Raw genomic sequence first — 15,773 nt, 5'->3', positions numbered from 1 at the left:
ACACACACCAAAATATATCATTTACCTGATAATAAAAGAAAGCAAACGATTAAGTGTGGTTTCCATGTTTTGGTCCATTCTTATCTGTTTTAAGTTCAAAGTTCTTTTATACTAAGAAACCAAGTCTTACATGAAGCCTTTTCTGTAGACTTTATACACACTTTATTCATAAAGAGAAACACTGAATCCAAGTAATTGTGAACTTGTTTGGATGAATTGGAACACTGTGGAAAAGCATTGACGCCCCATGAATAATATAATAGTTACTTCTGTTTGCTTTTATTTGTAGAATAATTTACATTGACTATATTTGGCTTTAGATGAGGTTATGTAAATTAATGGATAAAAGACTAATTCATCTAACACTATAAATATGGTCAAACTCCAAGAAAGTACATAGTTATTAAGAAAAAATGAAACCCTGTTCAACATTCATTCCTACAACACAACACAAATGCAAAAGACAGACACCAGTTTTTGTGTGATATTTATTTGTCTAGCACCCATCCCTCACAGTAAATCACAAAGACAAGTATCCAATAATTCATTAATATATTCATGAATACATATAATAGTGACAAATAAAAAAAATACAATACAAAAGACAATTTAAATATGCAGAATGTCAATCGCATGTCAAAGTTTTGATTCAATGCTTTTGTACTCAACATGCATTAAATTATAAAAATAGACTTTTGATTAAATTTATTTACACTTCTTTTTATAAATATAAGTATACAAATGTATTTTTAAAATACAAAGATAAATACTGCCACATATGTACATTGTGTACCAAACCAGCATTTAACAAACATTTTTTTGGGATAATTAGCATTCACAAAACACAGTTATTTAAGTCAAAATGCAACTTTTATGACAGTTCCACACTAGGGTTGGGCAATTAGACAACTGTGTCAACCATTGGCCATTAGAGTCTGCTTAAAACTACTTGTTATTGACTGGAATTTTAACAAACAGATCCTAGTATTTCTTTAAGATCAGCCAAGACATAAAATTTAAGGGCAAAAAAGAAAATTATCACAAAAGAAAGAAAAGAAATATAGCGCTGAATATGCCCTTTTGATGGCCTAATTTATAAACAATTTTCTCATGTGACTCAGAGATGTACAGTCCTGTTGCTTGAGTTTTGAATATGTTCAAAAAGTTGAAGCAACATTTTTTCTCTTAAAATGGTCTCAAACATCATGTCAAACACATTTTATTTATATTGTGGATCTTTCCAACTCGTCTCAAGAGCACTAGAGCTGTATTTTGACACCTACATGAGAGCTTTCCTCTAACAGAAAACATCCAAGGCAAATGTCTAGGTCTTAAAAGCATGCTGGTGATAAATTATAATTATTGAAAAACTGGTCCAATCTACTTAGTATTCATTTAATAGTATACTCTAGCAGGTTAAATCATAAACCAAAGGGGGGCTGCTATGGTAGGCATGATGTGGGAGCAAGTGGGTAACAAGATAATGCCCATAGCAGCCAAAAATTACATTTTGAAAGCACATGAAAATGGGTCATGATTTCCAAAAATTGGTCATTTAAAACATGGTTGCAACTAGCTGGTTGTTCAGTTGCAAACACTCAGAGTTCAGTAAGCCTGCAACAGAAAATTTATACATATACATCTTCCTCCCTTTTTGCCACAATTTTGAGTCACCAAGTAGTCTCCAACAGTCACAGCCCAGTTATGTGCTACCATTAGGATTCACAACTGAACTAATAAGTGTCGGTGGTGACACATTTGCTCTGAGATCCACCTGGTCTCCACCTTGATTTATCTGTGTGCACTGTGTTCCTCAGCACAGACATTTCCTGCTAGTTACAACTTTTAAAAATATTGTGTGCTGTGACTAAGTTCTCCCTGTGTACATGTGGATTTACTCTGGGTACTCTGTTTTCCTCTCACAGTCTAAAAACATGCATGTTAGGTTTATTGGTAAGTCTAAAATTGTCCCTAGGTGTCAGTGAGAGTGTGAATGGTGGTTTGTCTCGTTTGTTTCTATGTGTCCTCGTGATGGACTGGTGACCTGTTCAGCATGTCCCCGGCCTTTTGCACAATGACTGGAGATAGGCACCAGCTCCCCATGACCCAGAAAGGAGAAAAGAAAATGCATGGATGGATGTGACAATAAGAGCATCAAGTTAGAAACTGACGAAATTTCCCTTCTCACAGGGAGAAAATTGGCTGTAGGTTCTAATGTCAGCCCAGAGGTTTAACTCTATTTTCAGATTTACCATGTCCTGGGTGACTGAGAATCTACACCAGCATGTAGGCCAGAGGTTGTTGCACACATCTGATTTAGAATCAAAGTAATAAAGTAATACAAAATCTGTTTTGTTGGGGCTTTTTTGGCCACAAACAGCCTACTTTCACAGCATTGGCCATTGGTCATTGCATCAACGATGGCCAGTAGACAAAATTTTGCCCAACCCTATTGCACGTCTTTTTTAGTTTGTTTTTTAAGTTGCTGGGTTTTTTTTCTTTCTTCTTCTTCTTTTGACACACACACACTCACCTCTCACATTTTTTTTCTTTTTAAAAAGAGGCAGTGAATGTGTAGAAATAAATAAGAAAGAGCATCTAGCTCTGCCGAACATCCTGCAAGAGTTTGTTAATTTCGGCCACCAGCTCGCTGGCATCCACCAGCTCATGTCGGCTGTCACTCCGTTTGCCTTGAAGTTGGCTGAGGACCGACTCAAAATCATCCTCCTCATAGTTCTCTGGGATCTCCTCCATGGCTGGCAGCCACTTGGAAGAGGGCCCAGTGGCTGGGGCCTGGGTCAAGGACGGCTGCACCATTGTTTGGTTAACCAGCCCCGTTACCAGAGGACTACTGTTGGTTTTAGAAGCATGTCCACTGTTTTGGGGACTGTTTTTGGGTGCCTGGGACCCCTTTTGGCTGCTGCTCTGTGAGCTGAGCTTGATGTTGGGTTTGAGGGTGTGGTAGCTGCCAACTTGGTGCTGACCAGAAGCACAGATGCTGCTTCCTGGATTCTGGAAGTGAGTGTTGGCAGCCCAAGCTGCTACACCCTGCTGGTGGACAGATGGACTGGGTTTCCCTGGTAGATGGCCTCTTCTGCGATCTAAAGATCCAGTCATTGGTACACCGACCCCACTCAGGCTTGTCCCCTTCTGGTTCTCATTGACCTGTATGTATGAATCCAGACCTTGTGGTAGCAACCTCTGGAACACACTGCTCATCTCTGACAGCAGTGATGTGGTACCACACAGATCTTCATCTCCTTCTTCAGATGGGCCTGCTTCTCCGCACTCCTCTTCTCCACCATCCTCCCCACCAAGGTCCTTACCAAAGGTGGAGAAGCTCTGGTTCCGGGTAGGACAGGTGTCAGTGCAGGGTTGTGGGATCTTTTCCTGAGAGATGTCAGGTGCTTGGTGGGCTTCTTCCCCAGGAATGTAGAGGTTGCTTCGGTAGTCAGCAGAGGATGAGGCTTGTAAGGCCAGGGGAGGCATCCAGCACTGGTCTGAGTGACCCAAAACACGACACTCCTCCGTGCAAAGTTTCATTGCTGTAAAAAACAAACAGAAATACTCATGAGTTATTAATAATGTGTGCTGCAAATGTTTGTTTGTTTTTTAAAGAAAAGTAGTTATCAAACAACAGTCAATAATTTCACCATTTAAAACAAAGCAGTTTGACATCAAAAGATAAAAAAATGTAATATCAGTACAATATTGGGACACCAAAACATCACATCTGCTTTAAAAAAACATTTCAGAGTTTAAAACTAGGACGGGGTGCCCAATCCTAGTTTTTGAGTGTTGTTAGTTGTTTTCTTGCTCTTTAGCATGTCTTCAAGTTCTACAGGAGCCTGTTAATCACTTATTCAATCAAATCAGATGTGTCAAAGCAGAGAAACATCTAAAGAATGCAGGTTAGGGTCCGAGAGGACCAGGATTGGGCACCACTGAATTAATATAATCTTGTGTTGCTTGAGTTATAATAATTTTAATCAAAACTGAAAATAAAGTTATGTATGATACCACACATTATCACAAGGTGTACTGCAAAGTGTTATTGCTCAGAATAACTGTTAGGGTTGACTATCACCTAATACTACAATACATTTTTGCTCAATATATCTAAAACTGGATAAGTTAAGAGTAGTTTTTGTGTTTCCAAAGCGCAGTTACCGGTGGTGGCCATCTTGAATTATTGTTGTACATCAAATGATTTTTGAGTTTCATTGAAATATCTTTAGTGGTTTATGAGATATTATGCTAACAGTCAAGCAGTGTTGACAGTAAAAAATGGTGCACAATATGTAGTGCTTGTTATATGTGTTGGTAATGCTCAGCCACTAATGCAACAAATTTTAGCTCAATATCTAAAAATGTTTTAACTTGTTTCATTTTTTATTGCCAGTTTGCTGTGGTGGTTGTTAGTTCAAAAAGGTACTGCTCAAAGAAGCAGCTGCTCCCCCCATTTTCTAAAGTAGGGGTGCAAACTTATGTATTTGCTCTCCCATTTTTTATTTTTACATAAAACTGTTATCACTCCCAGCAATAAGACAAAAGCATGCAGTGCTTTACTGATTCTAGTTTTACTTTCTTAGTTACAGACTAAAAAATGTATATTGAAAAGAATCACTACATCCTACAACTCAGCTTTGAGTTGATTCAGTTAAGCAGTAGCTGCTGCCTCGCTACTCAGACAGCATTCTGTTGTGGAGAAGTGAAAAAAAAATTAATTTGAATTTTTAAAAAAAATCTTTATAGCTGTTCTGCATCTTTTTTCTGGCAATGAGTCAGACAGAATAGAGTAAAAACATTGAATTCATTGGATTTAGAAGCAAAAGATACCAACAATTTTATAAAAAGTAGAAATAAAATCCCTTTATAATAATCTTATTGACACCAACATGGAGCTAATTGCTGAGAATTATTTTTGGTTTGTACTAAACATTGCTTAAAAATAAATGTTTTGTAAAATTTTCACATTTAAGTAAATCATGGCATTTATCACAGTTTAAGTTTTCTATTTTTTCAAAAAAGGCTTTACTGAAATATATCCTGTGGTTCAGACATATTTTGCTAACAGACCGACTGTGTTGACTTCAATAGGCCCTGGCAAAGTTTTAAAAGCACGTCTTGTGTGATCAGTTAGTGCTCAAAATATGTGTCGGAGATGTCTTTAAGCTACTACCACATCTAATTTTCACTCAAAATTGACAAACTTAGAACCATTTTCCAACAACCCAGAAAGGAGAAGTAAATGGAAATGGATGGATGGATGGATTTTGTGTTTCCTAAGGTCAGTTGGCTGTGGCAACCATCTTGAATTGGATTCACTTCAAACAATAATCAGCTGTTTCTGTACACGCATTTATTACTTTCTGAAAAGTTTCACTGAAATTAATCCAGTGGGTCATGAGATATTTTGCTAACAAACATATAGAACACGCACACATGGGCAAAAGCATTATCTCAGCAGGTAATAATTTTAACAAAAATGTTTTTTGACCTTTTTTGTGAATAATACTAATATTTGCTCTCCTGTTTCTGTGTGTTTGTCTTTTCTTTTCTTTTTTTCACAGTGGAAATCTGCCCTAATTAGTCTGAAAGGTTCTCTGCAGGAGACCTTCCAGTGTATTTACCACAGAGACAATTCAGCCAAACCAATCAATGCCTATTATACATTCAGAATAAATTCCCCGCATTTTCCCCTTTCAAGTCTCTCTTTTCAACATTAAATCTTCAAATACAAAATCTCAGAAGAATAAATTAGACAAATCAAATATGCCAACCTAAATCCTTCATTAAAAGAAGTGCGCCGCTTTTCACTTGTGCTATTGAGGGACTTTATTATCCCCTCATTAACATGAAAGAAACATTTATAATACATCTTAGAGCAGATGAAAAGTGCATTTGGGTGCACTGGAAGGAAAAATGTGTGTAGGCAGCAGCTGATTGGTTGCCCTGCTGATGAAAGGATAGACATGAAAGATTTAACCCTTCTGATCCATGAGTGAACATGAAAAAAAGAAAGCATCAGACACATTTTAACTGAGAGCTTCACTGTGTGTCAGTTTAAGTGACTGATTTACTTGCCAGCAAAATATTTTACTATTTTTACCCTTGAGAATTCACAGATAAATCACCAATATTGCAACTGTTTACTTTAGATTGTATTGATTTTATAGTTTATCAAGCAACAATTTTGAGTTGAAAATGATGATGTTTTAGTAATCTGTAGACTAGAATGCCCAAATTGCAAAGTTTTTTTTTAAATAGGTAGAACCAAAAAACACTTACTACGTAGGTTCACAGAACATAAAAATGCAATCCATACAGGTAATGTTAGTTATCCCATGACCAGAGACATTTTTTTACAACAGCTTAACAGTGATCCATCATTTTTACAAGCTTTTAAATTTGATCATATCCCTCTTTTCATACAAAAAGGAAATATGCTTAGAATGTTTCACCAAAAGTAGGATTGTGGATTTAAACTACAAGCCACAAAATCGGTCTAAATAGATTGCATATTTGTAATGTATAATAAGGATTTATAAAAGGTTTTAAATTTTTCTTAAACATTTTTTGAAATGTTTTTTTTTTTTTGTTGTTGAACTGATTTTGTCTTGATGTTTTCAACCACTGTTGCAGACCAGAATGGCCTTAGAAGCAGACTCTAGCTGATGGGAGATTCATCCCAGGTGTGCTTATTCCTATTGGTGGATGATTTCTTTTGAAAGGACTTGATGTTAACTGAAATCTGTTTGACTACCTGCAGGGAATAACAGCAGGGAAACTTCTAAAACATGCAGGATAGTGGCCCTCCAGGACCAGGACTGGACACCACTGACTTACACCGAATCAGGAAGGGCTCCTACACAGACTTTGTTTGAAGTCAGAATTGAATCTCTGATTGATAAGAGGACCCTGAAATGCACTAAGCAGTGTCAGCAGGGACAACTGGACCAGTTTACAATAGACTCGGGACTCTGATAAGAAGACATGTTTAAAGGACCTAATCAAGAGTTTGGTTCTGGAGTTTTGGGATGTTTCTGCATTTAAAGAAGTCTGACTAACAACCACCAAATAGAAGCTGCACAGGAAGTGATTTGTTAACTTTTAGTTGCTACTGTAAAATTAAAAATCTCACAATACTGCTTATGACATCAGTCTATCAACCCATCCACCCATACATCCATCATCAAGCCTCTGCCACTTATCCAAGACTAGGTTGCAAGGTAACAACCCAAAGTGTTTGCCCTAATAGGGTTTCATATGGCAAACTGGTTTGGAGCAAGGGGCCAGCAGAGTATGATTAAACTCTTATGATGAATACTACCATGACACCTTACCTAAACCAGGGATACCAGGGCTTCCCCCTAGAGCCAGATCTGGGGAAGAGGTGGCTAAAACAGTAGGTAAAATGAGAAAAATTGTAGCTAAAAGTTAAAAGGAGCAAGCGGAAGCTAAACGCAAAAATATAAAAATGGCAGGTAAAAACTAAAAGTAGCATAAGAAGACAAAAATAGAGCACATATCCTGAAGCAGATTTCTAAGAGACAGATATGTTTCTGAAGGATTTAAATAAATTTCAATGTATTTCTTTGGAGTATTTTTCTTTTAAATGAAGTTAAATAGTTTTAAAAGTATAAAGTTACAAAAAACAAAAGTCATAGCACAGAATGGCACAAAGTATGTCAATGTAGTTTGACAGCAAAAAATGGAACAAAGAAACTACAAACAGGAAAACAATATGCTGAATTCAGACAAAAAATTTGGACAAGGCTAGTTGTTGTTCCTACACAGGTTACGGTTTGTGCCACATTTAGCAGATCGTTAAAGGCTTCAGACATTATGACAAAGAGGTGACAAAACGGTGCTCTGAACCCTTCCTGCTGCAGTGGACGCGGGGGTGGGAGCTAGGCTGAACGTACACTGGGAGAAAGGTGAGTTTGGAGGTGTAATTATATTCTTCAAGCCTTAATCATGAGCACTACTCAGAACTGACTCCACAGCACCTATTCACCACATGGCAATTAAATGGCACTTTTTTATACTGAAAAGCCTGAGGACCTCGGCTTCAATGGCTGAAAGTGAAGCTGGAAAAAATGCACAGTGACTAATGAGCTGAGCTCCTTCACACCGCTGTAAAGGAGGGGAGAGAGGGGAGAGGGTGTTAGTGATGACACTGTGTGCCTGTCTGAATCAACTTTAATTGGGATGTAGCTTGAATTCAGTATGGAGTGATGGCTGTGTGGGAAGCTGACTGGAACGAAGCAGCAGCTCAGAGAAAAGGGTGCACCATGCAACCTGTGTGATGTCTGCTGAGACACCAATGGAGACATTCTGAGGATATGACCAAGTGCTTCTCACTTAACACATCTGTGAAACCTGGCAGATGTTTGATGCTTGAGGGGCAGAATATTTTAAAGTCAGATGGGTTAGTCAACAAGTGGTAAAGCTCTTGCTTGTTAATGCAGCTGTGGAGGGAATGGGAAGTCCACAGAGAGTGACAGCAGAGAGAAGCCAAGGGTTGCTGTAGCACAGAATCACTTGAGCTTTCTGAATAGATATTTCAAGATTTTAGTGACACTGAGAAAAAACTTGCAGGTTGAATTCATACACTTTCATTCACAATCCTCCAAGGGAAATACAAATTCACTAAATCTCAGCAAATACTGTAAATAAATATTTTACTGTAGAATTTTTTAACCTTTTTTTCAAACCACAAAATCACAATCCTACTAACAATAGTTTCATCATTTTATATTATGTGGTTACTGAGTTCTGTCTTAAGAAGATGATCAAAGCTGTACACGTTGGTCTTAACGTACCATTAGCCACTAGTAGGTGCCATTAAGTTAAAATGAACATACTGATCTCCTTTAGTAAAAATGTGAATCCTAGAAGTTAATAAAACTCAAAGAGAGTTTTTCAGTTTTAAGCTATCTTCTATACCTGCAGACATGTTTATGGGAACCTCTTGTTTTGTGCCTTTAAAAACTGACTAGAAAAAAATAGACTTTATAAAATGCCTTGCTGTTTGGTTTAGGAGGCTCTGGAGACTTCTGAAGCCCTAAACTGATCTGGTTATGTAATTTTTGTCCTCATCTTTTAGTGGAAAGTAATGTAGCTGTGCTGGAAAGGTATAAACTAGTACTAGAAGAGTTCTGTCCTCTCAACCCCCAGTTGGTCAAGGCAGATGGCCATCTAACTTCTGGTTCTAATGGAGGGTTCTTCCTGTTGAGAGGAAGTAATTTTTTTCCAGCTTTGCCTCTGTGGTTGCTCAGAATGAACAACTGCATCAAAGTGAAGTTTTGATGCTGCTGGGTATATAGACAATGATTTCATTTTTGGCATTTTGTCATATACTAAATAATCGTATTATAACTAGATTGTACTGACTGTTTATGATCATCGTCTGCTCCTGAAAAGCAAAGGTAGGCTGTAATGTTTTTGCCTATGTGTCTGTGTGTTTTAACTTATAACTTATGTATGATTTGCACATTTTAAGTTTTCTCATTTGTTTTGGTCCATCATTTGTATGTTGTTTGTTTATTGGTGTGTGGAAATATAAAATAAACATCTCTGAAAAATGCAGATGTGAATTTTTCACATCCACTGCGATAGTTTTTTTGTTTTGTTTGTTTTTTTTCTTTTTTTGGGAGGTGAGTGACTCAAGTGAACTAAATCACTTTAGTAAGTGACTCAGATTAACCCGAGACCATGACGTCAACCAAATCTACCACCTTTAATAAGTTCACTATTTCTATATTTCTAGAATTTTATGAATAAAATAGTTGCCATATTTGGTCACTGGATTTGAGCCCATTGATCGCTGAAGTAAAAACCAGCTGCCTGCAACCCTAAACAGGAACAAAGAAAATAAATGAATGGAGGTATGAAATAAATGGTAAAAAAATTGTTGATTATACCCTTGCAATCTTTACCCAAATATTGCAGATGTAGTTTTTGAAAGAGTTAAAAAAGGCATAAAATGTTGATTAAATATTATGACGAGACGTCAGCTTTGAACCTCAAGGCTAAGGCCATATGAGGGAGGTGGTGGGAAATGACATGAGGGCTGTGGAATGCAGTAAAACAAGGAGACGGGGGTTAATGGCTGTGGTGGGTTGGGGACTGGGTTGTACCTGCATGCAGTCTGTGCTGCCCACTGGGAGAATATAGGTCAGTAAAGGCCTCACCGAGGAGCCTATCCATGGGGGACTCCCTGCCAGGTTCATAGTCACTGTCTCCAGCTTCGCTGTCTCCACGGCCGCTGTCCTTCAGACTGAACTTGTCCATCTCATTCAGGGCATATCTGCACAGAGCCAGAAAGTGATTTGATGCATTGATCATAGCTGTAATACTAATAAAACCATGTAGAAGACACACAACTGATAAAATAAGATAAAAAGGAGCAGAGAAAGAGAGTAGCTTGCAGAAGGAACTGTTGGGTCAATGGTTCACTGGCTGTCTGCAGAGTCAAACAGAGAATGATACCTCTGTGAGAAAAAGTTCTACCTGGACCTTGTGTCAAGAAGGTGGCAGCCAAGGCAACCAGGAGAACAAAATGATGCAATTTTCATTATGCAACTACGAGTGAGATCTGATTTTTTTTTTTTTTTTACTAAGTATGAAGCAGACCTAAGTCTTTCTTGTGATGGGATTAGGAATATAAATAACGTAGTTAAAGCTAACTTTAGGAACTGTTCTAAAACTTTTGGTGGGAAGGTTCTGTTTTTACATTTCTATCCTTGAGGTGTGATAATGAAGTGCAGTGCTTATGTATCTGCCTTGCATTAGCGGACTTTATCTACTAATCACAAACCTATGTCCACATGTTTGGGATCAATTAGTTTTTTTCTTTGCACAAACATTTACACCCTTCTTTTTTCCTGTTACACAATTATTTTATCATAAATATAAGAAATTCCTGGATGTTGGAGGCTCATAATTGATAATGAGCTGTTAAATGTCCAAATGCTATTTTGTCTGTAATTGTACTTTAATGTATTTTATACCTCCCTTTGAATAAAAAATATTAATTAGTATAAATATTGTCTCTTTGGTCTAAAATTTAAATTACATGTTCAAGCAAACTAGTTCTAATTTTACTATTTTGAATAATTACGTCCTGAGTTTATTTAAGTTCAACCAACATAGCTAAGTGACATCAAGTATATACATATTTCTTCCATCATTTTAACATTTTATAATTTTTTGATTGTTTTTAGTTATTTAGTTTGTTTTATGGTGTCTTGGGTTTGGTGGTATCTTTTTACTTTTTGTGTGAAGTACGGCAGTTTTTTTTTTTTAAATGTGCTATATACTGTAAATAAATTTGATTTGATCATTACCCAATTTATTCAACTAGAATGATGAAAAAAAGTGAAGACTTGACAAATTTTTGAGAAGTTACATGCATAAATATTTAGCAAGAGCATATCTGATATAACTAAGTAAAAAAATTGAATTGGTTGAAATGTAACTAATTTAAGTGTAATGTACAATAGCTGATACATTTGGGTAATTTTAACTTTAAAATGTTGGTTATAAGCTAGTGAAATTAACTAAGTGCAATTTTTACACCAATTTTATTGTTTGGATTTCAACAGTTTGTTTTTAGGGTGAAGTTAACTGTTCACTTAAATGCTGATGATGTGTGTTGTACTGCATAACCAATATCTTTGGTTACATTTTAATTACAAATTTTAGGTTGCAGTTCTTACTAAAAATAAATAGTTAACTATTCAAATTTGACCATTTTTGTAAAATATATTTACTAGCTTAAACGCTTGATTAAAAGTGAAATAATCTTTAAATGTAGTATTTAAATCTCTCCTAAATTCCTTTTTACAGTGCATGAAATTATACAGATGTGAAGTTTTTGAGCAGTTTGAGTCCAAACCAGAAAACTACTGGTTCAAGATATAATGATCTACCTTTTGTGAAAGTACCAACAGCTACGTCTTATGAAAGGGATTTGTTGTGATATCGCAGAGGTTCTCAAAGGGAGTTATGTATTTGTACATTACCTGTAGCTTCTGGTGTATTTGTTGCCTCTGAAGCTTGGTCGTGGCTGGTACTGGCCCTGATGGAGCATGGACAGAAGCTGTGAGACTTGCTACAATCCCCAGAGAAACCATAAAAAAAAGAAAGAAAAAAAAAAAGAGACAAAAATAAAAGGAAAAAATGAAGAGGGAAAATGAATGGAGTCAAATAACCAAGACCACAAGACAATGCTGGGTGGTAGGAGGCAATATGGGGAAGGACTAAAGGACAGAGGTGACATAAGTCTGTGATATGTTGCTAAATGTGATGGTCAAAAAATCATGACAGGGAGGATTGAGGATAACAAAATACAGGACCAACAGATAAAATTCATAACAAAACTTCATAAAACACAGAATAATTATTTATCGTGCAGCATTTCAGATTAATATTATTTAAATCAAAATCAACATTTGTGTTACTTTTGGCAAATGGTACATTTAAACTAATATACTTTTAAAGTATCCATTTAAATTAGGAGAAATGGGCAAGAAAAGAAAAGGTAGACATCTTACCTCTACAGGAGGAGTAGTGTGGGCCAACTCCAGGGCAAAGTTCTCTGGCACATGATTGGAGGAGATTGTAACTAGGCTGTTGAGTGACTGCCGGCTGTGATGGCTTTGTCTGCTTCCCAGAGTGCCTCTCTCAGGTGTAGGGGAAGGCAAGGGGGATCGTGGGTGAGATCGCACAGGTAAAGTTCCATTAACAGTGGGGACCAGGGTAATGTCTGCCTTATGGATCTGCCTGGAGGGCTTTTTGGGGTGGTTCTGATAGCTGTTCTCTGCCACACGACAGTTGTAATTGTGCCTGGGGTCCTTCTTCTCCTGGCTGCAGCGGGTGGTTGCAAACATCACCATAACAATTAGTAGCAGAGCACAAACAGCGACAAGAGAAATGATGACAATGAGCGACAGATCAAGTGAAGCTTGGCTGGAGCTGGTGGGGTAGAGAGGGGGGAGAATATCCATGTTTTCCTGCAGGGAGAGCCTGAGGAGGGCTCCTGTGGTTAAACTGGTGGTGCCCCTGTCCTGTACTTCCACTCTAATCTCCATCATATCCCGTGAAGTCTGCTCTAGACTGGCATTGGTTCTGAGCTCGCACCGCCGAGCATCCATCACAAACAACCCATCCTCGTTCCCACTAACAATGGCACAGCTCACCTCTCCATTGGCACCAGAGTCACGGTCTGTGACTTTAAGCGCCGTGACCAGCTGACCAGGAGACGCATACTTCCACAGAGGAAGCTCAGCGGTATGATTCCTGAGAGAAGGAGAGTGGATGATAGGTGGGTTGTCATTTTCATCCAGAACCGTGAGCAGGACAGTAGTGTTGGCTGACAGAGCAGGGTTCCCCCCGTCACGAGCCTGAACAGTGAAGGCTATCCGGCTGACATCTTCATGGTCAAAGCTGCGCAAGGCATAGATGGCACCATTAGAAAGGTCAATGGTGACGTAGGTAGAAATGGGACTCTCTTGAATCAGAGCATCTATGATGGTGTAGGTGACATGACCGTTTGTCCCCAAATCCAGATCTGAGGCCACCACTGTCATCAGGTAGGCACCAGGAGAGTTGTTCTCAGATTTAAAAATCTCATAGCGGTTCTTTTCAAAATGTGGAGGATTATCGTTTTCATCCAACACTTGAACAGTGAAGTGTTTGATAGTAGACAGGCTTGGGGAGCCCCTGTCCTCAGCTATAACCGTCAGACTGTACTCTGACCTCTTCTCCCTGTCCAGTGAGACATTGGTGAGAATCATGTAGTTCTTCTCATGGGTTTTCTGGAGTCTGAAGTGGCCGTGGCCATGCAGTCTGCATACCACTTCCCCATTGGGGCCAGCGTCATTGTCATCAACACGTACTAGTGCAATGAACGTGTCCACCGGGGCCCCTTCTGAAATGTAAGCAACTTCCTCTTTGCCTTGAGTCATCAGATTGATGTTTATTTCTGGTTTGTTGTCGTTCACATCAACCACTTTTACCACAATTTTACAAAGTTCGGGGATAGAATTTGGACCCAGGTCCTGGGCCTGAACATCTAGCTCATATGACACAGTGGTTTCGTAGTCCACTTTTTTAATGAGAGTTATGTGGCCAGTTTCTGGGTTTATCTTAAATGTTTCCAAGATCTTAGGTGAAACGTGGCTGCTGAAAGAGTAGACGATTTTACCATTTGTGCCCTCATCTGGATCTGTGGCGTTTAAATCAATGATTAGAGTCCCAAGAGGGGAGTTTTCCAGCAAACTGATGACATAAGCCTGCTCATCAAAAACAGGGCTATTGTCATTGGAATCTGAGATGCTTATCTTGAGTAAAGTGGACCCTGACTTGGGGGGTACACCATTATCTGAGGCCGTGAGCTGCAGCTGGTAGCTGGACTGCACCTCCCGGTCCAGTTCTCTCATCACCACCAGCTCTGCGTACTTGGCCCCGTCCGTCCTGGTCCTCACGTCGATCTTGAAGAAGTTGTTGGGCGTCAGTGAGTAGGTGTGGAGCGAGTTCTCACCCACGTCTGCGTCCACGGCGCCGTCTAGCGGGACGCGCGTCCCGACGGACGCGCTCTCGGAGATCTCGATGGGCACGATGGCGCGTGAGAAGTGCGGGGAGTTGTCGTTGATGTCCAGCACCTCCACCTCCACGTGAAACAGCTGCAGGTATTCCGTGGGCAGAGTCACCACGTCGAATTCGATGGAGCAGTTCAGGTTTTTCTCGCAGAGCTTCTCGCGGTCTATTTTGGTGCCGATGCTGATCTCGCCGTCCTCCTCACGGACGGAGAGCAGCGGCGCGCTGCCCCTCTGCATGGCGCGGAACCGAAAGCTCAAGGAACCGGGCAGCTTGGACAGAACCCCAGAGACGTCCTCCTTTAATCGGGCGATAACTGTTCCCACTTTCTGCTCCTCATAAACTTTATATTTGAGGGTTTTCCCGGCGGAGCCATGCAGAGAGGCGAGCAGCAGCAGCAGCTGCAGCGGTGCAACGGAAAAGACAACTCCTTTGGTTTGGAGCACTTTTGGCCCCATCTTCGGTGCGCGCACGGTGGCGATTACTTCCACAGAGGAAGAGGAGGGAGTGGACGATATATCCTTAAAAGTCTGGCATGTTAAATCCACAGCTACTGTGCGCTGGTAAAAGTAAACAAACAAACAAAAGATAAACAGATAAACAGGAGAGAAGTGCGCTGTGTTGAAGCGCACAGACAGATCCGCGCGCTGCTCCAGCAGACTGAACTGTTGCCTCCGTCTCCTCCTCTTCCTCCTCAGTGTGTGTGTGTCTGGATGAGTGAGAATGCGTGTGTGTGCGTCTGGGAGAAGAAAGGCGCAGCTTTCGCCCAGACTCAAGAGGAGAGAGAGAGAGAGAAAGAAAAGATGGAGCGTGTGTGTGCGCGCGCGCCTGAGACTTGCTCCACGCGCTCTACCCCCCCCCCCCNTTCATTCTCTGACAGCATCACCCCTCACTCTTCTCAACTCCATTTCTGAGGCTTTCATCTGCACACACACACACACACACACGCCCGCACACACATACAACACCCCTCCCCTTCTAAATCACCAGAATGTCCTCCTTCGAGCAGCACAGGAGGGATTATTCATGGAGCCCCGTTCCCCTACTTTCTCCCCCACATGGCACAGAATACACCTCCGAATTAAAAGTGTGTCGTAACAATGAAGCAGAGGAAAACTTATTCGGAGCTCTGGCACTTTGACACCCCCCACTCCCCACCCCACTGA

The 15,773-nt window shown here is 39.7% G+C and overlaps 1 protein-coding gene across 3 annotated transcripts; it reads right to left on the bottom strand.

Moving 5' to 3' along the window:
• Positions 1–470: 470 nt before the first annotated feature.
• Positions 471–15,448, bottom strand: pcdh18b (protocadherin 18b). Of its 3 annotated transcripts, none has more exons than XM_017441281.3 (4): positions 12,564–15,448; positions 12,033–12,121; positions 10,200–10,315; positions 471–3,545 (listed from the first exon to the last, which is right to left on the bottom strand). In XM_017441281.3, the coding sequence occupies exons 1-4, from the start codon at positions 15,063–15,065 to the stop codon at positions 2,599–2,601; spliced, it is 3,654 nt and encodes a 1,217-aa protein (XP_017296770.1). In that variant the 5' UTR covers positions 15,066–15,448; the 3' UTR covers positions 471–2,598. The 3 variants fall into 3 exon arrangements, with proteins under 3 accessions (XP_017296770.1, XP_017296769.1, XP_017296768.1); XM_017441280.3 differs by having other exon boundaries at positions 10,146–10,315; positions 12,033–12,088; XM_017441279.3 differs by having other exon boundaries at positions 10,146–10,315; positions 12,564–15,447.
• Positions 15,449–15,773: the final 325 nt, after the last annotated feature.

Source organism: Kryptolebias marmoratus, linkage group LG9, assembly GCF_001649575.2.
Source record: "Kryptolebias marmoratus isolate JLee-2015 linkage group LG9, ASM164957v2, whole genome shotgun sequence".
NCBI classification, from domain to species: domain Eukaryota; kingdom Metazoa; phylum Chordata; class Actinopteri; order Cyprinodontiformes; family Rivulidae; genus Kryptolebias; species Kryptolebias marmoratus.
Note: the sequence above shows the minus strand (reverse complement) of the source record. Positions and strands in the feature narration are given on the sequence as shown.